We start from the raw sequence: 23,799 nt of genomic DNA, 5'->3' as shown, positions 1-23,799 counted from the left end.
CCCTCAACTACACCCCCTTACTCAAAATAATAGATTAATCTCCCACTCTCACTAATAGGACCCATTTCAACAATCAAAATAAAAATTCTCCTCCAGAATAATTTCAGAAAAATTCTTTCAAATTCTTAGCTCATTAATGTCACATTTTTACTGGAAAAACAAAAATGCAAAAATCAAACATTTCACAATTACAGAGAAATAAATCTCAAGGTGGATTACAAGTTTAGATTTTTCTTCATTATTACTTAGCAAATTAACTGCAGCACATAACTAACTGGTGACACTACAGCAGTAACAGCAGCTCATGGTTACAGCAGCAGCAGCTGTACTGTAAAAATCTCAGACGTGCAGATTTACATAAGAACATAAGAACTATACAAACGAGATGAGGTCATTCGGCCCATCAAGCTTGCTTGGGGAGAACTAAACTAATAGCTCAGAGTCGTTAAAATCTTATCTAGCTCTGATTTAAAGGAACCCAAGGATTCAGCTTGCACTACATTATCAGGAAGGCTATTCCATACTCTGACTACACGCAAAGAAGTGCTTCCTTAAATCCAGTTTGAAATGTTCTCCTGCTAATTTCCACCTATGGCCACGAGCTCGTGTATTTGAACTAATGCTGAAGTAACTATTTGGCTGAACAGCATCCAAACCTGTTAGAATCTTATAAACCTGGATCATGTCCCCCCTCAGTCTCCTTCGCTTGAGACTGAACTTAGCTCAAGTAACCGTTCCTCGTATAATATTTCATTAAAGAACCATTACTGCTTCAACAACACTGCCATTTCCACAACACTGACAGCGCAGTGGAGAACCATTAAAATCACTAACTGCACTCTGAGACCCTGTAAATGCACCCCAATCTGGAATAATCCGGATTTTCTACTTCACAATCTCACTGTTCACTATCACACATGAAAAAGCGATTATACATCTCCATCTCTTCAATAACAGTCATTCCATGACATTCGAAGACCTAATCCATAAATAGGGAGATGAGAATATGCAGTTTTTCTAATATTTAAAAACTGATTCCAGCATCAAAACCAAAATGAGCCAAACAAAAATACACTTAATCCTCCAAAGAGACAAAATTCTCCAAGTTAAAAATGAAAAGAAACTAACCTCTAAAATACATAAAGCTCTATCTGCGACAGATACTTTGATATTTGTACCAAAGGTTAATTGGAATAAGGACCTTAACTTTTCTCCCAGCTCTGATTTCAGGATGGAAGTCTGCAACAACATATTCATAGTGACAACAAACACCGGCCCTCAGCTGAGTACAAAGTAATTCACAGAAAACACGTCACTCAATATAAAAAGTAGTCAGCATTGATACCTGCTCACTGTGCATTATGGGTGTCACAGATAATTATCTGCATGCTCTGTGGGCCTGTATAACTGCTCACAGTGCACCATGGGTGTCACAGATAATAATCTGCATGCTCTGTGGGCCTGTATGCCTGTTCACAGTGCACGATGGGTGTCACAGATAATTATCTGCATGCTATGTGGGCCTGTATACCTGCTCACAGTGCACCATGGGTGTCACAGATAATTATCTGCATGCTCTGTGGGCCTGTATGCCTGTTCACAGTGCACGATGGGTGTCACAGATAATTATCTGCATGCTATGTGGGCCTGTATACCTGCTCACAGTGCACCATGGGTGTCACAGATAATAATCTGCATGCTCTGTGGGCCTGTATGCCTGTTCACAGTGCACGATGGGTGTCACAGATAATTATCTGCATGCTATGTGGGCCTGTATACCTGCTCACAGTGCACCATGGGTGTCACAGATAATAATCTGCATGCTCTGTGGGCCTGTATACCTGCTCACAGTGCACCATGGGTGTCACAGATAATAATCTGCATGCTCTGTGGGCCTGTATGCCTGTTGACAGTGCACGATGGGTGTCACAGATAATTATCTGCATGCTATGTGGGCCTGTATACCTGCTCACAGTGCATCATGGGTGTCACAGATAATTACCTGCATCCTCTGTGGGCCTGTATGCCTGCTCACAGTGCACCACGGGTGGCACAGATTATTATCTGCATGCTATGTGGGCCTGCATACTTGCTCACAGTGCACCATGGGTGTCACAGATAATTACCTGCATCCTCTGTGGGCCTGTATGCCTGCTCACAGTGCACCACGGGTGGCACAGATTATTATCTGCATGCTATGTGGGCCTGCATACTTGCTCACAGTGCACCATGGGTGTCACAGATAATTATCTGCATTCTCTGTGGGCCTCTATACCCAACGTGCTCATAATCCATAGCATTCTTTTCCCTAGCAAATTTTCCCATTTGAAATAATGGAAACTCAGATGATTCGTTCCACAACCCAAAAATATTCATATAAAAATTATTAATACAAAATATAAAGTAAAAAAACATAATAGAAAGTAACCTGCACTTTACCTTTGAAAGGAATCGTGGAGGGTGTGAGGAAGATGAGAGAGAAGAGGAGGGTTATTTTCTAGAATGACTTTCACTGCCATCCGTTGGTTCACTGTAATCTTTTTCTTTTTAGTGTGACTTTAAGAAGGAACCTATACAATGACAACTTTGCCTCCTTTTCAATTTCACAGAAATGTGACATTGCACTATTGTTAAACAGATTCATCGCTCGCACTGCTACACCCTTATTCGGGTGTTGCTTTTATACTAAATTTTGATTATACAAGTGAGGTTTGAGACAATTACCCACAATCCCTCAGAGAGAGAGCGAGAGAGAGAAGAACCATCGGCTCAGTTGTGATCATGTGATGCTAGGCAGACCAAGCGCATACATAATACTCGAATTGTAAGACCTCCCTCGTTTATCAAGTTAAAATTTATTTTAAAATTTTGTTCGTCTTGCAAAACAATCGTAAAACAAGTTACTCAAAATCTGAGGTTTGACTGTATACTTATTTCTCCAACTAGCAATTCTTCCAAACTGGAAATTAAAAAACACACTCACTGTAATTGTTGGACTAATCTAATGACAGAATATATATCCATGGAAAATATTACAGCCTTAGATAAAATTAGCATACTGCTGTTTGGGGAAAACTGGGAACCATTCTTACAGCATCTAACCCTGAACAAACAGCCAGGCTAATGTTACATGCATTTCTATAAAGGCATTAAGCGTATAATCACAGTCACTACACTCCTTACAGCATCTAACCCTGAACAAACAGCCAGGCTAATGCCACATGCATTCCTATAAAGGCATTAAGCGTATAATCACAGTCCCTACACTCCTTACAGCATCTAACCCTGAACAAACAGCCAGGCTAATGCCACATGCATTCCTATAAAGGCATTAAGCGTATAATCACAGTCCCTACACTCCTTATAGCATCTAACCATGAACAAACAGCCAGGCTAATGCCACATACATTTATATAAAGGCATTAAGCGTATAATCTGAGGCTTAGTGTTAACTTGTTGTGTGTTTCCTCACCTTAAATAAACAAACAAATAAATAAATAAGATCACAAGTGGTACAGAGACAATTAACTGGACGATGTGGTTTTGTAAGCATATTTCATCGTAACAGTCTGCCATGTTGTGAATAGTTTAATCAACATGACTCATTTTTTGAAGAAATAAAGGTAAAATGCCTTTATTTGATGTAGGAAGCGACCCGGAAATAGGGGGTGTTTCATTCTCCGTCTCTCTGCTGCTTCCACATGCTTCACCTATATACGTAATCGGAAGAAAGTTCTGCTTTAGCACTTGTGTTTCCTTTCCTTGCCCTTTGAAATAGCAAATAAATGCAAGTAAAGGTTCACCTATAATGACATCCGTTTTGGTCATTATATTAGAAGCTTTCTACTACATGCCATTCTGATCATGTAATTAAGTGATGAGATGCTTTCAAAACAAGCAAAAGAAATAAAACATTAGCCGCTGCCACGCCCAGCTCGTACGATCCTCATGTGTGCCACGCCCAGCTCGTCCGATCCTCGTGTGTGCCACGCCCAGCTCGTCCGATCCTCGTGTGTGCCACGCCCAGCTCGTACGATCCTCGTGTGCCACGCCCAGCTCGTACGATCCTCGTGTGTGCCACGCCCAGCTCATATGATCCTCGTGTGTGCCACGCCCAGCTCGTCCGATCCTCGTGTGTGCCACGCCCCCTGATTATCCACGTGTGCTTCCCCAATCATACCCAGCTGTGTCCGATTATTTTCGCCCAGTCCTGTGTATTTCAGTCCATGTCTTGCCTTCGTTCCTTGTCCGTCATTGATGTTAGTAGACGTCTGATGTTTCCTGCACCCTGTTTCCCAAATAAATCCCCATTTTCCCCGATTCTGCCTGCCTGCCTGCTTCCTGCCTGTTGCCTGCCTGAGCCATCAGCCCGTGTGCATTACCCGCACAGCCGGATCGTGACAGCCGCGATGTGTGGGGCCGGTCGGGGAATTCAGGTTCTTTATTAAGCTATTCCACAGAATAGCGGAATTCCTGTGCGGATTGAAAAAGGTCTGGATGTAGAACACTGGGCGTCCTCTGCTAGGGCTGGAAATCATATGATCTCCACTGTGGGGCCAGACATGACATTATAAAAACTTCAGTAATCAAGGCGAAGTATAGGTTAAAGATATTATTATCATAGTTCATAATTACTATAGTTTATATAGTAATTTATATAGTTTATATAGTTAATTGTATTTGTACATATGTGTCTGTATAATGTTAAATATTATTACGTTTTATAATTATAGCATTATATAAATATGATTATTACTGATAATAATGTATTATAATAATAGAGCATAGGATATTGTTATTATGGGGGCGGCATGGTGGTGCAGTGGTTAGCACTGTTGCCTCACACCTCTGGGACCCGGATTCGAGTCTCCGCCTGGGTTACATGTGTGTGGAGTTTGCATGTTCTCCCCATGTCGTCGTGGGGTTTCCTCCGGGTACTCAGGTTTCCCCCCACAGTCCAAAAACATGCTGAGGCTAATTGGAGTTACTGAATTGCCCGTAGGTGTGCATGTGAGAGTGAATGGTGTGTGAGTGTGCCCTGCGATGGGCTGGCCCCCCATCCTGGGTTGTTCCCTGCCTCGTGCCCATTGCTTCCGGGATAGGCTCTGGAACCCCCGCGACCCAGTAGGATAAGCGGTTTGGAAAATGGATGGATTGATGGATATTATTATTATTATCTCCACTAGGATTATATCGTATCACTCTGTATAATGTAAGATACAACACCACCAGGGGGCGCCAGAATCACATGACCTCCACAAGAGCGGTGAAGATGATGTCTTGCAACATCAGGAACTAGCTTTACAGTTTTTCTTGATTGCTTTGACATTCATTGTAATTCAGCCTTTTTTTACTTAGAGAATAATGGAGCTTGAAGCTGAGGGGACACATCATGTCTTCATTTATGTTGATGAAGCTGCTTAAATCTCTATAAAGTGAGGAGACGTGGAAGGAAGCTCTTTGGGTACAGAGCCACTTCCACAGTTCCAGGACAGAGGGCCGCCAACATAACATGTGTGCTGCCACCTCCAGTGATGGTGTCCTATGCCATATCCCCACTATTGGCCCATACAATACTGAATGCCTCATAACATTCCTGAATGCACTTCATGAGAGGCTGATCCCACCTGAGGGTAGAAGGCTGTTGAAGCCTGGCATGCCACTCTTCATCATTATCTGGGATAATGTGGCATCTCACCACTCTCGCCTTGTCAGTGAGTGGTTTGCAGTACACCCTCGTATGATGATGCCGTTCTTCCCAGCATATTCCCCATTTCTGAATCTCATAGAGGAGTTCTTCAGTGCTTGGAGGTGGAAGGTGTATGATCACCATCCCTATGAGCAGATGCCCTTCCTGAATGCAATGACTGCTGCTGCCCAAGAAATAGGTGCAGAGGAATGTCGTGGTTGGATAAGGCATGTAAGAAGGTTTTTCCCTCAGTGCAGGAGAGGATATTAAATGTGATGTGGATGAAGCCATGTGGCCCCATCGTCAAGACAGGAGAGACTGAGTATCAATAGTGGCTAATTCTTATGCTGTAATAGACTGAGTATTAATAGTGGCCATTTCTTATACTGTAATAGACTGAGTATCAATGGTGGCTATTTCTTATGCTGTAATAGACTGAGTATCAATAGTGGCCATTTCTTATGCTATAATAGACTGAGTATCGATGGTGGCTATTTCTTATGTTGTAATAGATTTTTATACTTTACTGTAATAGATCTTATCTTTATTTTCTTAATTTCTTATACTCTGATAGATGTTATTTATGTTTACGTGTATTTTCTGTAAAATGTACAGTATTTCAGTTTTTTTTAAAGAACAATGTCAAAGAATCAATAAAATTTGCATCAAAGCATTTTTAATTCTGGATCCAATTCTTTGCAAGAAGCCAAATTTGACACAGTCTCTGTATAAAGATAACAGGTGGCACTGGCATGACAGCTATGTCATAATGACAAGCCATGGTGCACTGATTCGCACTTAGTGCTGTATTTTGTATTTTGCAGTCCATTGTGTAATGATTGATTGGAAAAGCTCATATACTTGTTTGCAAGTTGTGTTGTTCGAAGGCAGAGTTTGCTTTTGTTTCATATTTTAAATGTTTTAGCACAGTTAGAGCCTTTTGCAAACAAAATGTGTCTCTTTGACCACGAGTGCCACTGTTTGGGCCTGTGTGTTACCTGTGTGTTACCTGTGTGTTACCTGTGTGTTACCTGTTTTGAAAATGTGGCGTTTGAGTTGACTGCTGCATGAAAGCAAACTAGAAAAACTGTAATAATCCAGCCTACTGGGTTCTCTTTAGTAGCGTCGTGTCCGGGCAGGAGAGGAGTTTCCAGCCCCACAGCAGAGACCCTCCTGGCCGAGTCTGCAGCCTTATCTTGGGGTGATTTATTTTATTAACCTAAAAGTGGATTTTCTGTGAGCATTTGGTGCAGAACAGATTCAGCGCAGCTAACCTCTCCTCATAAGACATTCCTCTGAGACCAGGAATCTGTCTTGAGCTCTGCATTGAACCCTTTCCAAGGCAGCAACGTCCTTTTTAAGGCATGCTGCCCAAACCTGCACACAATATTTGTATTAATATGAACCCACAGATGGTCACGTAACTGGCCATGTCGCTCACATAGCATAGAATTCAACAAAAAATGTTCACTGTCCTCCTGTTACTGTAATAATTTGGGAAATTGTAGTTGTTTGGCTCCACTACTCCCGGATTGGTGGAGCACCTCCAACTCCATCTAGCAGACATACCTATGAGATGACTGAGGTATGGATTGATTCTGATCATGTATGGACTAATCATCCCGAGATTCAAACACGTCACCCACCGTGATTCGCCCATATTATTGTTGTGCCACAGTTGAACTGCACTAACATGTTTTTTCATTGATCACATGTATAACTTGTTTCTCACAAAACTGCTAGAACACCTATCTTGCCTCTCTCTGGAGAAATGGACACTTATCTTGTCTCTCTCAGGGCAAAATGGAAAGTGTTGCCCAAAATTCTTCGTAACTGCAAGTGAAAACAGCCTCACAAAGAGCGCATCGCCTGGGGGGGGAGCCTGGCCACATGTTGGTCTCCAGACAGGACTGAAAGGGGCTCCCAAGTCCGTGTGTGAAGGTGGGTGATGATGGCACGTCATAGTTTTCTGTATATTTCAATAAATATTTCTGAACAGATCAAAGCGAACCTGTTTGTTCCTTCGAAAGCCCTACATCCTCCTCTCACATTAAAACAATATTCTAGATGGGGTCTTAATAAGGAATTGTATAATCTTAGCATCACCTCCTTTGAATTAAACTCCACACACCTAGAGATGTAACCCAACATCCTATTGGCCTTTTTAATTGCTTTCCCACACTGGCTAGAGTGGGACATGGAAGCATGAACATACACACCGAGAACTTTCTCATAATCAGTTACCTTTATTTCAGTGGAACCCATAAAATATCTGTACTTCATATTTCAGCTCACTGAATGAATTACCTTACATTTATCTACGTTAAATTACATTGGTGGGGGACAACATCAAAGGCCTTCTGGCCTTCTAAGTACTTTTTGTGATCAATTTCTCTTGTAGCTTCCTCAAAGAACTCAAGTAGACTAGTTGGACAGGATCTACCTCTCCTAAATCCATGTTGGCTAAAATATGGTGGAGGTTCTGTGATGTTGTGGGGCTGTTTTTCCTCCAAAAGCCCTGGAAACCTCGTTAGGGCACATGGCACTTTGGACTCCATCAAATACCAGGACATTTTAAATCAAAGTTTGGCTGCATCTACCAGGAAACGAAAACTGGACGGTGATCCTAAGCACATGTCGAAATCAACACAAAAATGGTCTGCTGATTATTTGGCTAAATGGACGTTTCCTGCTTCACTGCTTAATTAAAACATGGATCGAAGGCTGATAAGATTGTGGGATATAAGGAAGCAGGATAAGAAAAAAGAAGCTGTTTGTGTTTGTTTATTATGTAACTGCTGAAATGCATTGTGGGTTTTCTTGGTGTCCAGTTTGTTTTTTTTTTAAATGCATATTCTGTACTCACTGCAGCTTCTCCAGTTTACAGCTGGGATCCCCCAGTCCAGCAGAGAGCAGCTTCACTCCTGAATCCTGCAGGTCATTGTCACTCAGGTCCAGCTCTCTCAGGTGTGAGGAGTTTGGCCTCAGAGCTGAAGCCAGGGAAGAACAGCCTTCTTCTGTGACTCTACAGCCTGACAGCCTGAAGAAAGGAAATGAAAACACTGTTTTGTACAGCCGTTTGTACATGTAATTAGCTGTATAAAGTGAAGGAGAGACCAGCAGCAGTGATCAGCTCTCAGGGGTTTAGCGGCTGCTTGTCTGCAAAGATATAACTGTAACACAGTGATCATACACGACTCACTGAAGCTCAGCTTTTAATCTGACATCCTGAATCACTGTGAATTAACGGCCAGAAATGAGCATTTAATTTCTAAACCAAACCATCATCACGCTGGTGCACCTGTAACCCCCAGACACCGGCTGCTCTGCGTTACCCTGCCTTCCGCTCCTTTTGTTCTGTTTTCTCTCCTCCCACCTCACCTGTGACCCCCAGACACCGGCTGCTCCGCGTTACCCTGCCTTCCGCTCCTTTTGTTCTGTTTTCTCTCCTCCCACCTCACCTGTGACCCCCAGACACCGGCTGCTCCGCGTTACCCTGCCTTCCGCTCCTCTTGTTCTGATTTCTCTCCTCCCACCTCACCTGTGACCCCCAGACACCGGCTGCTCCGCGTTACCCTGCCTTCCGCTCCTCTTGTTCTGCTTTCTCTCCTCCCACCTCGCCTGGGAACAGACAGCAGTGTCTCCCTCACGTCTCCCGTCTCTCACACCTAGAGATGCCGACTCGCAATGAGGACGCCGCTGACTGCCACTATCCATCCATCCATCCATCCCTCCATCCATTTTCCAAACCGCTTATCCTACTGGGTCGTGGGGGGTCCGGAGCCTATCCCGGAAGTAATGGGCAAAAGGCAGGGAATAAACCAGGATCGGGGGCCAGCCCATCACAGCGCACACTCACACACCATTCACTCACACATGCACTCCTATAAGTCCAATTAGCCTCAGCATGTTTTTGGACTGTGGAGGGAAACCGGAGTACCCTGAGAAAAACCCCCCGACAACATGGGGAGAACATGCAAACTCCGCACACATGTGACCCAGGCGGAGACTTGAACCCGGGTCCCAGAGGTGTGAGGCAACAGTGTTAACCACTGCACACCCATGTCGCCCCCTGACTGCCACCAGCCGCCCTAAACTTTCATCTTCCTGCTGTCATTTTTATTTTTAATAAAGTCTGTCTCACTGAGGCTTCAGTCCAGTCACCCATCACTGCCTGTATGTCCTGTAACTCATACCACACTATAATATAACTGCCCACTGCCTGAAACAACTGGAATTATGTTTTGAAACTTAAATTACAGTGAAAGTACAAATAAACAAGTTTCATGGTATGTGAGCCCAAACCTGAGGTCAGGCAGCAGCCTCAGTCTCCTCCTGTCTACCACCCTCCTCCCTCATCCACAGTCCTGTCCCAAGCAGACCCTGATGGCAGTAAGGATGAGGCCTGGTACAGATGTCAAGGGCAAGGAGACCAGACTGGGAAAGATTAACATCCAGAACCCTGAAGAGAAGAGAGCTGGGAAATCCCTGAGGATCTCCTCAAGAAGAGGGGTGTACAGAGTCTGCCGTGTTCTTGTGAAAAAGCTGGAACCTCCACTCTCCCCCTTTCTTTTTAACAAGCACTACTGGTGATGCCCAGGGACTCCAACTCTCCTCTATGACTCCATCTGCTAACAGCCCAGCTACCTGACGATCGATTTCTGCTCGTTTCTCCGAAGAGGAGTGATCGGGGGGTGATCACCCGTCCTTACAGAGTGCTTCCCAAGTGCACACCAGGGCGTGTTCTGTTTAGAAAGGATGAACACATCGCTGAACTTGAGCAGCAGGGCCGATAGCTCCGCTTGTTACTGCACCGTAGCAGGAGACTCATCTAATGGGACAGGAGGCACCCGGGGTGAACAAACTCCAATCTCCTCCTTCCCAGTCTGGGAGAGAGACGCGATATCAGAGTCCTCACTGGGGTAGAACTCCCCCATGTGTGACCCCTGCTTTAGTGTAACGGGTGCAGCTGTAGCGGTGAGCACACTGGCCAGCTTGACGCCGTCACTCGCACTGGACACTGTATGAGCTACCAGTCCTGTTGTGTCTGGCACACTGGACTCCATATAGCCGCTGAAATGAGCAGCTGTCAGTGTGCCTGCTGGGGAATGAAGGGCCACTGGGACCATGGCTTCACTCAACTGTCATAGTGGTCGCCAGTGACACACTGCAGCACTCCGGAAGTAACTCTCTGCTCCGTGGCAGGGGAACGCTAATGTCCCATAACTGTAACATACCCCGGCTCAGGTCTAAGAGTGAATGGTTCCTGGTGAGGAATGCAGGCCCGAGGTGAAAAGTCACAGTAATAGTACCTGGAGTGTCCAACCTTTGTCCATTTACTGCACAGGAGTTAATGCAGTTTTTCGTCAGGGGGCGAATCCGTAGTGCCGAAACTGACAGGTGAAAATCAGCACTAAAGACACACAAGCCCCTGAGTCCACCAGTATAGCTACGACAGTGCCGTCCACAGTCCCTTTCAGGTATGAAGTCTGCTGCTCACACTTATGAGTGTCTATCTCACATCCCCCAGCAGGAGTCTCCACGATCATGGGGCCCATATGAAGGTGAGCTGATTTCTGGGCCTCGGCACCAGCTGCTCTGTTTCCCTGCTGACTATTGTCATTAACTCGGCGTGGTGACAGAAATCGCACACCTCGCTTACTCTGCTCATCCTCCTGTCGAGAGCGCCAGCTTGATCGGGGGCTGCGTCCCCCACGGTGCTGCGATCGGCGGTCCTGCCACGGGCTGCCCCCTTCAGGTACCTGAGAATCGCGATCAGGAGAGCGCCCACCCCGTCTGTATGGTGCCCCCCACTGCAGATCTCAGTCTGCGATTCTCTCATAAATCTCTTTAATCTCCTTCCTAAGGAATCGCACCACCTCAGCAAGTCCATCATCTGCACATCTAAGACCATCGACTGTGTACAGCAGCATCATCGCTAATACGACGGCTGCTAGAAGGTGCACTCACATAGTCTATCTTCAGGGCTTCTCATGCAATGTCGCATCGTCCCGCTATCAGCAGAGCCTCCTCCAAATCTGTAGCCCCCTGCCCGAGGCACTTTGTCTTAAAAAGGGGTCCAGCCCAGCGAGAAAGCGCCTAAACTTCTCCTCCCGCTACGCCACACTTCCATAATCCGGAAAAGCCTCCTGCACCAACCGACTTATTCCAGCAGCATACAGGATACATCCAAGCTCTGACTGGGAGCACGCGATCGGGCAGAAAGTGAAGCTCTGACTGGGAGCACGCGATCGGGCAGAAAGTGAAGCTCTGACTGGGAGCACGCGATCGGGCAGAAAGTGAAGCTCTGACTGGGAGCACGCGATCGGGCAGAAAGTGAAGCTCTGACTGGGAGCACGCGATCGGGCAGAAAGTGAAGCTCTGACTGGGAGCACGCGATCGGGCAGAAAGTGAAGCTCTGACTGGGAGCACGCGATCGGGCAGAAAGCGAAGCTCTGAAGCACGACATAAACTCTTTTCGTCCATAAACTGTTTTTGTCCGAACGCCTCTTTAAGCTTCTCTTTAGACGTGGCGTAATCAGATTGCACTGCAGCGGGCAGGCTGTCCCATAACAGAAAAGCTGCCCCACTCAAGCAAGTCGGAAGAATTCGCACTAATTCATCATAATAGTCACGGCTACAGCCTGAAGATGCCTTCACCGCCACGTCCAGCTGCCTCACCCAGCAGAGGAACCTTTGGCTCCCATCACCAGTAAAGGCAGAGGGCAAGTCGATTGTCATGTTCATTCTGTCGGAAGATCGACTGGGTTCTCCCCGGACAGACTTTAATGGATCCTCATCGCCGAGCCACATGTTGCGGGAAGCAATAGCAAGCTAACATCCATCCATCCATTTTCCAAACCGCTTATCCTACTGGGTCGCGGGGGGTATGGAGCCTATCCCGGAAACAATGGGCACGAGGCAGGGAACAACCCAGGATGGGGGGCCAGCCCATCGCAGGGCACACTCACACACCATTCACTCTCACAGGCACACCTACGAGCAATTTATCAACTCCAATTAGCCCCAGCATGTCCTTGGACTGTGGGGGGAAACCGGAGTACCCGGAGGAAACTGATTTGTTTTTCTTTGAATAAATTTATTTCAATGAAAGGTTGCATTTTTCTCATGTTTTCAGTGCTCACATGAAGCTACTTCACCAAAAGGTGGATTTTTTTCTAACACTTTTTACAAATTTTTACAAGGGGTGCCGATAATGGTGGAGGGACTGTATATTGGTTATAGACGATGCTGTATTTGTACTAAATGGTGGTAAGTTACTTGTGTCCCCTACTGTGAACACACAGGTAAAATAATCATTAAACTCATTTACTATATCAATTTCATTTATAAGATCCTTACTATCCTGCAGATTAGTGATTTCAGCTTTTAGAGCTCTTTTGGAGTTAAAATATTGGAAGAAATGTTTAATGTCATCCTTAGCCTCTAATGCAATCTTCCTTTCTACATTCCTCTTAGAGTCTAATGTTATTTTTTAACTCGACCTTTAGACTTAGATACTCCTGCTTTATTTTGAAATCATTAGTTATTTTCTACCTTAGTATCTCCAGTTTACAGTGTGGGATACCCAGTAATATTGACCTCAGTGTCTCCAGTTTACAGTGTGGAATACCCAGTAATACTGACCACAGTATCCCCAGTTTATAGTGTAGAATACCCAGTAATACTGACCTCAATATCCCCAGTTTACAGTGTGGAATACCCAGTAATACTGACCTCAGTATCCCCAGTTTATAGTGTAGAATACCCAGTAATACTGACCTCAGTATTCTCAGTTTACAGTGTGGAATACCAAGGAATATTGACCTCAGTATCCCCAGATTACAGTGTGGAATCCCCAGTAATACTGACCTCAGTATCTCCAGTTTACATTGTGGACTACCCAGTAATACTGACCTCAGTATCTCCAGCTTACAATGTGGAATACCCAGTAATAATGACCTCAGTATCTCCAGATTACAGTGTGGAATACCCAGTAATAATGACCTCAGTATCCCCAGTTTACAGTGTGGAATCCCCAGTAATACTGACCTCAGTATCTCCAGTTTACATTGTGGACTACCCAGTAATACTGACCTCAGTATCTCCAGCTTACAATGTGGAATACCCAGTAATAATGACCTCAGTATCTCCAGCTTACAGTGTAGAATACCCAGTAATACTGACCACAGTACCCCCAGTTTACAGTGTGGAATCCCCAGTAATACTGACCTCAGTATCTCCAGTTTACAGTGTGAATCCCCCAACCCAACAGACAGCAGCTTCACTCCTGAATCCGGCAGGTCATTGTTACTCAGGTCCAGCTCTCTCAGGGGTGAGGAGTTTGATCTGAGAGCTGAAGCCAGCGCCTCACAGCATTTCTCAGTGAGTTCACACCGGCTCATCCTTAAAGAAATGAAACCATTTTAAATCCACTTTATACACTGCAGTACTCTATTCAAATAAAGAGAATAGGGTCCATGACATAAAGGATTTTTAGAAAACAATTAATTTATTAATAACCATTTTTAACAATCGTCCAATTCTGATTGCTGTCCGTTATATTTTTGTCCATAACATGTTAATGAACATGTTTAACTGTAACAGTACCGTTAACGTTTCTAACCTACACAAATGTTTTGTATGGATTATATGATTGAATGGATGTTTCCTGCTTCACTGTTTAATTATTTCTAACATCTATTGAGGGCTGATAAGATTGTGGGATATAAGGAAGTAGGAGAAGAAAAAAGAAGCTGTTTGTGTTTGTTTATTATGTAGCTGCTGAAATGCATTGTGGGATTTCTTGGTATCCAGTATCTTTTTTGTAAAAATGCATATTCTGTACTCACTTCAGCTTCTCCAGTTTACAGCTGGGATCCTCCAGTACAGCAGAGAGCAGCTTCACTCCTGAGTCTCCTGGGTGATTGTAGCTCAAATCCAGCTCTCTCAGGTGTGAGGGGTTTGACCTCAGAGCTGAAGCCAGGGAAGAACAGCCTTCTTCTTTGACTCTACAGCCTGACAGACTGCAGAAAGAAAATCAAAACCTTGTTTTCTACAGCCGTCTATTTGCATGTAGTTAGCTGTATAAAGTGAGGGAGAGACCAGCAGCAGTGGTCGCCTCTCAGAGGATTAGGGCCTGCTTCTCTGCAAAGATATAACTGTAACACAGTGATCCTTCACGACTCACTGAAGCTCACCTTTTAATCTGAATAATTGCTGAAGTCACTGTGAATTAACGACCATTAATGAGCATTTAATAATTTAATTTATAAACCAAACCATCATCACGCTGGTGCACCTGTGACCCCCAGACACCAGCTGCTCCGCGTTACCCTGCCTTCCTCTCCTTTTGTTCTGGTTTCTCTCCTCCCACCTCACCTGTGACCCCCAGACACCGGCTGCTCTGCGTTACCCTGCCTTCCTCTCCTTTTGTTCTGCTTTCTCTACTCCCACCTCACCTGTGACCCCCAGACACCGGCTGCTCCGCGTTACCCTGCCTTCCTCTCCTTTTGTTCTGTTTTCTCTCCTCCCACCTCACCTGTGACCCCCAGACACCGGCTGCTCTGCGTTACCCTGCCTTCCTCTCCTTTTGTTCTGTTTTCTCTACTCCCACCTCACCTGTGACCCCCAGACACCGGCTGCTCCGCGTTACCCTGCCTTCCTCTCCTTTTGTTCTGCTTTCTCTACTCCCACCTCACCTGTGACCCCCAGACACCGGCTGCTCCGCGTTACCCTGCCTTCCTCTCCTTTTGTTCTGTTTTCTCTCCTCCCACCTCGCCTGTGACCCCCAGACACCGGCTGCTCCGCGTTACCATGCCTTCCGCTCCTTTTGTTCTGTTTTCTCTCCTCCCACCTCACCTGTGACCCCCAGACACCAGCTGCTCCGCGTTAACCTGCCTTCCGCTCCTTTTGTTCTGATTTCTCTCCTCCCACCTCACCTGTGACCCCCAGACACCAGCTGCTCCGCGTTAACCTGCCTTCCGCTCCTTTTGTTCTGCTTTCTCTCCTCCCACCTCACCTGTGACCCCCAGACACCGGCTGCTCCGCGTTACCCTGCCTTCAGCTCCTTTTGTTCTGCTTTCTCTCCTCCCACCTCACCTGTGACCCCCAGACACCAGCTGCTCCGCGTTACCCTGCCTTCAGCTCCTTTTGTTCTGCTTTCTCTACTCCCACCTCACCTGTGACCCCTAGACACCGGCTGCTCCGCGTTACCCTGCCTTACGCTCCTTTTGTTCTGTTTTCTCTCCTCCCACCTCACCTTTGACCCCCAGACACCGGCTGCTCCGCGTTACCCTGCCTTCCGCTTCTTTTGTTCCATTTTCTCTCCTCCCACCTCGCCTGGGAACAGACAGCAGTGTCTCCCTCACGTCTCCCGTCTCTCACACCCAGAGACCCCGACTCGCAATGAGGACGCCACTGACTGCCACCAGCCGCCCCAAACTTTCCTCTTCCTGCTGTCATTTTTATTTTTACTAAAGCCTGCCTCACTGAGGCTTCAGTCCAGTCACCCATCGCTGCCTGTATGTCCTTAAACTCATACCACACTATAATATAACTGCCCACTGCCTGAAACAACTGGAATTGTATTTTGAAACTTAAATTACAGTGAAAGTACAAATAAACTGATGGTTTCATGGTATGTGAGCCCAAACCTGAGGTCAGGCAGCAGCCTCAGTCTCCTCCTGTCTACCACCCTCCTCCCTCATCCACAGTCCTGTCCCAAGCAGAACCTGATGCTAGTGAGGATGAGGCCTGGTACAGATGTCAAGGGCAAGGAGACCAGACTGGGAAAGATTAACATCCAGAACCCTGAAGAAATGAGAGCTGGGAAATCACTGAGGATCTCCTGAAGGAGAGGGGTGTACAGAGTCTGCCGTGTTCTTGTGAAAAAGCTGGATGCTGTTGAAGACCCAGTAATACTAACTTCAGTATCTCCAGTTAACGGTGTGTAATACCCAGTATTACTAACCTCAGTATCTCCAGTTTACAGTGTGAATCCCCCAGTACAGCAGAGAGCAGCTTCACTCCTGAATCATGCAGGTCATTGTCACTCAGGTCCAGCTCTCTCAGGTGTGAGGGGTTTGACCTCAGAGCTGAAGCCAGGGAAGAACAGCCTTCTTTTCTGACTCTACAGCTCGACAGCCTGCAGAAAGGAAATGAAAACATTGTTTTCTACAGCCGTCTATTTGCATGTAATTAGCTGTATGAAGTGAAGAAGAGACCAGCAGCAGTGATGAGCTCTCAGGGGTTTAGTGGCAGTTTTTCTGCAAAAGATGTAACTGTAACACAGTGATCATACACGACTCACTGAAGTTCAGCTTTTAGTCTGACATCCTGAATCATGTGAATTAACGACCATAAATGAGCATTTAATTTCCAAACCAAACCATCATCACGCTGGTGCTCCACGTTACCCTGCCTTCCGCTCCTTTTGTTCTGTTTTCTCTCCTCCCACCTCACCCGTGACCCCCAGACACCGGCTGCTCCGCGTTACCCTGCCTTCCGCTCCTTTTGTTCTGCTTTCTCTCCTCCCACCTCACCTGTGACCCCCAGACACCGGCTGCTCCACGTTACCCTGCCTTCCGCTCCTTTTGTTCTGCTTTCTCTCCTCCCACCTCACCTGTGACCCCCAGGCACCGGCTGCTCCGCGTTACCCTGCCTTCCGCTCCTTTTGTTCTGCTTTCTCTCCTCCCACCTCACCTGTGACCCCCAGACACCGGCTGCTCCACGTTACCCTGCCTTCCGCTCCTTTTGTTCTGCTTTCTCTCCTCCCACCTCACATGTGACCCCCAGACACCGGCTGCTCCACGTTACCCTGCCTTCCGCTCCTTTTGTTCTGTTTTCTTTCCTCCCCCCTCACCTGTGACCCCCAGACACCGGCTGCTCCGCGTTACCCTGCCTTCCGCCCCTTTTGTTCTGCTTTCTCTCCTCCCACCTCACCTGGGAACAGACAGCAGTGTCTCCCTCACGTCGCCCGTCTCTCACACCCAGAGACCCCGACTCGGAATGAGGACGCCACTGACTGCCACCAGCCGCCCCAAACTTTCCTCTTCCTGCTGTCATTTTTATTTTTAATAAAGTCTGCCTCAGGCTTCAGTCCAGTCACACATCGCTGCCTTTAGTCCTTAAACTCCTACCACACTACAATAAAACTGCCTACTGGCTGACACAACTGGAATTGTGTTTTGAAGCTGAAATTACAGTGAAATTACATATAAATTGATGATTTAATGGTTTGTGAGCCCAGATCTGAGGTCAGGTAGCAGTCTCAGTCTCCTCCTGTCTACCACCTTCCTCCCTCATCCACAGTTCTGTCCCAAGCAGACCCTGATGGCAGTGAGGATGACGCCTGGCAGGGATGTCAAGGGCAAGGAGACCAGACTGGGAAGATTCACATCCAGAACACTGAAGAGATCAGAGCTGGGAAATCACTGAGCACAAGAGTCTGCCGTGTTCTTGTGAAAACGCTGGATGCTGGTGGAGACTGTGGAATACCCAGTAATACTGACCTCAGTAACCCCAGTTTACACTGTGAATCCCCTAGTCCAGTAGAGAGCAGCGTCACTCCTTTATTCTTTAGGTCATTGTCACTCAGGTCCAGCTCTCTCAGGGGTGAGGAGTTTGATCTTAGAGCTGAAGTCAGCATTTCACAGTGTTCATTTGTGAGCCCGCAGCTGTTCAGCCTGGAACAGAAAACACTTTAAGACACAGACATATACACATCCTACACATTAGCTAAATACCAAACATTACAATCTGCATTTGTTTTCAATATAATTAGCAGCACAGCTTACATTTCAAAATGAATTACAGTCTGCAGAGTGTCCTGTGCATCTTGGTACTTTGCTGCAGTCAGATGATCACTAATTGTGAGTCAGTGCATCTTAGCTCAAAACTAGAGGTAAAAGCATTAAGTACAAGCTACAGCCAAAAATCACAGAATATATATGAACACATGGACATCAAGATGGATGTGAACCTCCCATAACAGTCATACCAGTGCTTCCAGTGCAGTCCTTAGCTGTCTCTCTGCCAGGTGTCCCTACACTCCACACGTATCACTGAAAGGAGGAGATGTGAACATCCACAGCAGCTAATGCAGCAGCAACTGGCACTTGGATTCCTGATCCCATGAGTAAAATCCTTTTTCCCTGTATTGTTATACCTGGGATCATGTCAAATCACCAGTTAGGTCTGAGTGACATGACGATATTATTGGTAATCAGCGTAATCAGACAAGTATCCCGGGGTTGATATCTGACAGTGACTAACCGGCGATTATCGGCTTTGCTGGGGAAACACGCTTAGGCTACATACAAAGCAAGATAACAGAAGGATTCATGATTTGCTTTCAGTTCAGCCCTCTAGCCTAAGATTCTGAAGCAGTAAAACAGAAACATTGCCATTTTAGTGCAGAATTTCACAAGCATTGTCCCTCACAGTAACTGTGCCTTTGCCATTATTGTAAGTTCAGTATTGTCACATCACCAACTTCTATCTGTGAGTCAGCAGCCAGACTGTCAGCCATTGAAATTGAACTTTCTGGTGGGAATTTTGAGCTTCACAATGCTCTCTCTCTCTCTCTCTCTCTCTCTCTCTCTCTCATCTATCTGAATCAATCAATCAATTATTATGTATATGGCTTTAACCACAGGGTTTACAAAGCGCTTTACAAATACTTAGAAAGAAAGAAATCCAAATAAGCACAGAGTAAATGAAAATAAGCACAAAAGAAATTAAAATAGAGTCTATATATATATATATATATATATATATATATATATATATATATATATATATATATATATATATATATATATATATATATATATATATATATATATATATATAACAAATAAATAAAAAATAATAAAATACCACCATAAAGTACTTTAACCATCTATGTTCTCTGTAGGGGCCCCTCCCTCACAGGGGCCTCTAACCTCTATGACTTCTGGGGGGAGTGACCCCCCCCCCCACAATAACTGATAAAATTAAATGCATAAAATAAAAAAATGGTTGTGCATTCTGTTCACATCTTAAAAAAAGAACAATAAAATTAATGTAGAGCTGTAACAATTGACCGGTCGTGCTTCTGCAATTCACAGTCAATAGTTACAAATTTCATAGAGGTGGGCAGCCTTGCAAAGAAGATGTGTGTGTCAGTAACGCGCTCTGGCCCCATCCCTACTAGACGTGGTGGTGAAATATACAGCAGATTATCGTTGCTGCATCGCTGGCTGTCGGAATGGTGCCCGATAAACGGTGTGGGTTACATAGATAACTGGCAAATGTTTGGGAGTAGGCCTGGGCTTTTGAAGAGGGACGGTATTCACCCCTCGTGGGCTGGTGCTGATCTCCTGTCCAAAAGCATAGCTCATAGTCTCCAGGCAAATCGCTGACTAGCCAGAGCCAAGAGTCATTACCTAGGGCTCATGTTACTGTCTGTTCCCCGCACTTTTAACCGTGGAGGTCTATTCCACCGTAGTGTATGTAATAATAACTTAATAATAATTAAACTGAATCTGTTATTAGATAATAGGTGTAATGCAAGGCTAAAAATTGGACTTAATGTAAGTCCAATTAATTTGATTTGATTTGATTTGATTTGATTTGATTCAAACCCTTTATTGCTGTTGCAATATACCATGTCACTAGTCACAAGTACCAGCGAAAAGCAGGCCATCGCCCGACCTTACATATACAACATCACAGTAGGGGGTAGACCGGCCAGGAGACAGGGGAGGAGAGAAAAAGAGAAACAGGATGACATGAGGAGAGAGGAGGAGAAAACACCTCAGCAACATAAGCACATGATCACTACATCGTACAACATGAAAAGACACGACTCGCAACGGGTGAGGGAATGGGGAGGTGGAGGTAGTCCAGCATAGACAAACAGCCATCCGGTCCTGCAGCCATGGAGGCGCTGGTCACAGACCCGCCTGTTCACGCTGGGGGTATGAAGCGGCGAAGGCGTGGGATGGGGGGAGGGTGCAAGTCCTTGGGATTGGGGGAGAGGAATGCAAGAGAGTCTCACTGCCTGTTCTTCCGGGGGAGCTTTTTGTTCTGCAGCAGCCTTGGCCAAGGCCAGTGCTGATTGAGGGGAGCCAGAAGCTTGATAGAATAAGGTTGTTTGGGTTTCCGTGCGAGAAGCTGTAATTTCCAGCTCCTCTAATGTCCACGCTGGTCTCCGCCATCCAATAAGTTTTGCAAAGCTGTGAGCTTCTCCATGATGTTATCCAGTTTCACAGTCTGAGTGCTAACAGCTCTGCCCACTCCATCAATCATTCCGGCCAGCCTAGTGGGGCTTTGAGAGGCTGTCACCGTCTTCTTCAATTTTGATGAACCAGGGCAATGCCTAATCCAATCAGCATAATACCTGTAATCATAGTTCCGAATAGGTAGATGTCTTCAATGTCCTCCACGGAAAGAGCTGCCAGGCACACGACCCTCCACCGCTCCCATCCGTCCATCGTGTAGCCAGCCGCGTACGTTCCCGCTGGACAGTTAGGTTCCCCCGAACCCAGGCTTCTCGTTGAGAAGATGGTGTCAATTGCGTTGAGAGACCAGCTGATCAAATCCATAATTTCTCGTAGTTTGGAGAGCAGAGCAGAGAGAGTCTCTTCAAGTATAAGACAGTAGACTAGACGAGACGAGAGGAGCGAAGCAGGGAAGATAAGGGGAGGGAGAGGGAGAGAAGTGCGACCGCCTCCGCTGAGAGCCAAAGAGAAATTACATTAATTAATTAATGTAATTAATGTAATGAATGTAAGATCACTGGCTGCTAAGGTGCTACTAATAAATGAAATAATTACTGATTTTAGTCTTGGTCCTTATGCCTTACTGAGACCTGACTTAGACTGAATGAATTCATGGCACTAAATGAATCTACTCCAGCTGATTACAGCTCCTGCAATATTTCAGTCTAACAAAGGAGTGTCTGAGCAAAGTGCTTATAGCTTTAGCACATTTGAAATCATTCTTCTTAGTCTTGCTGGATCATCTCTTTGTAGTTCTACACTTACAATCACCAGCAAGGAGTTTGCAGATTGTTGCTGATTTTAATATTCACATGGAGAATGACAGTGATCCTTTAACAACAACGTCTGCTGCTATCCTAGCCCCTTGCAGGGCCTTGCAGATTAATATCATATCCAGGGTGAAACAATCACAGATTAAGGGGCCTTGATCAAGGGTCCAACAAAGTAGAATCAGTCAGGGCATTCCGGGGATTTGAATCCACAACCTTCTGGTTACTGGTACAGAACCCTAGCCTCAGAGCCACCACACTTATGAGCACAGTTTAAAATCCGGATCATTGTCACTGCCAGTTCCCTGCATTGCAGTTTCTCCCTCTGGCTCGTCTAAGGTCCATTCCTCTGGTGGTTTCGGGATTGGAGGACTGTGGTCATGTGGCACAGGTCTCATTGCTGAAGGCACATTAGGGTATTCAACTGACTACTTGTTTTTAGCAGAGAAACCAGACACATTATTCAAAGAGAAGTAACAGTCCGTCACATGGTCCTGCTGTTCTCGCCATATCATCAGGACAGCAAACGACATGGTCTTCTGAGTGCCTCTGAGGCAGGGTCTCACACAGACAGCACATGTCACATAACAATGTGAGGCCCCCATTACTTGTCTTGATCACTGAGTTTACAGCTGTACAAATGATATACTTTCTTCACAGGAGCAGCCATTGAGCATCTCTGAGGCGTAAGTGTATATTCGTAACAAATATAGCAGAATGTAATGCGGCTGTTAAGACATTGATGAGACATATCGACTGACACTAATCATACTGCAAATGTCTATAGCATCTACCTTACTTGCTACATTGCTGCTGAGGCAATGCAATGTTCTGAAACAATACATACACACTTTCAGGTCTATATTAACCCAATGAGCACTTCTATAGCCTGCTGAGGCAGTGCAATGTTCTGAAACAATACATACACACTATCAGGTCTATATTAACCCAAAGAGGACGTCTATAACCTGCTGAGGCAGTGCAATGTTCTGAAACAATACATACACACTATCAGGTCTATATTAACCCAAAGAGGACGTCTATAGCCTGCTGAGGCAGTGCAATGTTCTGAAACAATACATCCACACTATCAGGTCTATATTAACCTAAAGAGGACGTCTATAGCCTGCTGAGGCAGTGCAATGTTCTGAAACAATACATACACACTATCATGTCTATATTAACCCAAAGAGGACTTCTATAGCCTGCTGAGGCAGTGCAATGTTCTGAAACAATACATACACACTATCATGTCTATATTAACCCAAAGAGGACGTCTATAGCCTGCTGAGGCAGTGCAATGTTCTGAAACAATACATACACACTATCAGGTCTATATTAACCCAAAGAGGACGTCTATAGCCTGCTGATGCAGTGTCCAGCTGGCTCCGGCCTACCCAGGCATGCCTGGGCTGCAAACTTCCACAGAACAGCTTCCAACATGGCCTGATTCCATGCCTGGACATTCCCAGACTGTACAAAACACTGTTGATGGGTCTCTTAAAGAAACAAAAAATGTTGGACACAAATATAAGAAAAAACATGACAAAACTGAAGATATCAATGACACAGTAAGTGATGGGCAAATCTGAATGTTATTTTCGTGATCAACAGCCAAAAAACTATAAGGAACAGCTAACAGTGTTCAAGAAGCAAAGACTTAGTGCGATGTAATTTCTTTACGTCAAACACAGAAGAAACAAAAGTACTGTTAATTGGTCACAAGGCTGCTTGAAATAACTTTGACAACCTCAACCTCGGTGGTCTTCCTACCGACCTAACACAGTAGTCAGAGATCTGGTTCAGATTTATGTTTCAATCCTCATATAAAAAGTATTACTAGAGCTGCGTTCTATCTTCTACGGAACATAGCCAAGCTTCGGAAGATGCTCTCCTTTCATGATGCAGAAACACTAATACATGCCTATATAACTTCCAGACCGGGCTACTGTAATGTCGTCCTTTCTGGTTGCCCATCTGGATCCTTACATAAACTTCAGCTGGTACAGAATGCAGCAGCCAGAGTTCTTACAAACACTGAAAAAATTTATCATATTAGTCCAGTTCTATCCTC

General features: G+C 45.4%; 1 protein-coding gene and 1 long non-coding RNA gene across 13 annotated transcripts in view; both read right to left on the bottom strand.

Moving 5' to 3' along the window:
* The window catches only part of LOC125726907 (NACHT, LRR and PYD domains-containing protein 12-like), a 137,761-nt gene that overhangs the window by 82,324 nt on the left and 31,638 nt on the right, over positions 1 to 23,799 (bottom strand). For 8 of the 12 annotated variants that reach the window (XM_049003375.1, XM_049003369.1, XM_049003372.1 and 5 more), the window contains 5 exons: positions 18,202 to 18,375; positions 16,662 to 16,835; positions 14,542 to 14,715; positions 13,922 to 14,095; positions 8,556 to 8,729 (listed from right to left, as the gene is read on the bottom strand). In XM_049003375.1, coding sequence (XP_048859332.1) covers positions 8,556 to 8,729; positions 13,922 to 14,095; positions 14,542 to 14,715; positions 16,662 to 16,835; positions 18,202 to 18,375 — 870 coding nt within the window. Of the gene's footprint in view, positions 1 to 8,555; positions 8,730 to 9,230; positions 9,311 to 13,921; positions 14,096 to 14,541; positions 14,716 to 16,661; positions 16,836 to 18,201; positions 18,376 to 23,799 lie in introns of those variants that run through there. The other 4 variants (XM_049003381.1, XM_049003374.1, XM_049003373.1 and 1 more) reach the window with 4 other exon arrangements.
* Positions 17,094 to 17,466, bottom strand: LOC125726927 (uncharacterized). Its single transcript, XR_007388469.1, has 2 exons — positions 17,388 to 17,466; positions 17,094 to 17,147 (listed from the first exon to the last, which is right to left on the bottom strand). It is a non-coding gene; the product is annotated as an uncharacterized LOC125726927 (long non-coding RNA).

This window comes from Brienomyrus brachyistius, unplaced genomic scaffold, assembly GCF_023856365.1.
Source record: "Brienomyrus brachyistius isolate T26 unplaced genomic scaffold, BBRACH_0.4 scaffold79, whole genome shotgun sequence".
In the NCBI taxonomy this organism is placed as follows: Eukaryota; Metazoa; Chordata; class Actinopteri; order Osteoglossiformes; family Mormyridae; genus Brienomyrus; species Brienomyrus brachyistius.
The sequence above is the reverse complement of the archived record's forward strand: the minus strand, read 5'-3'. Positions and strand labels throughout refer to the sequence as shown.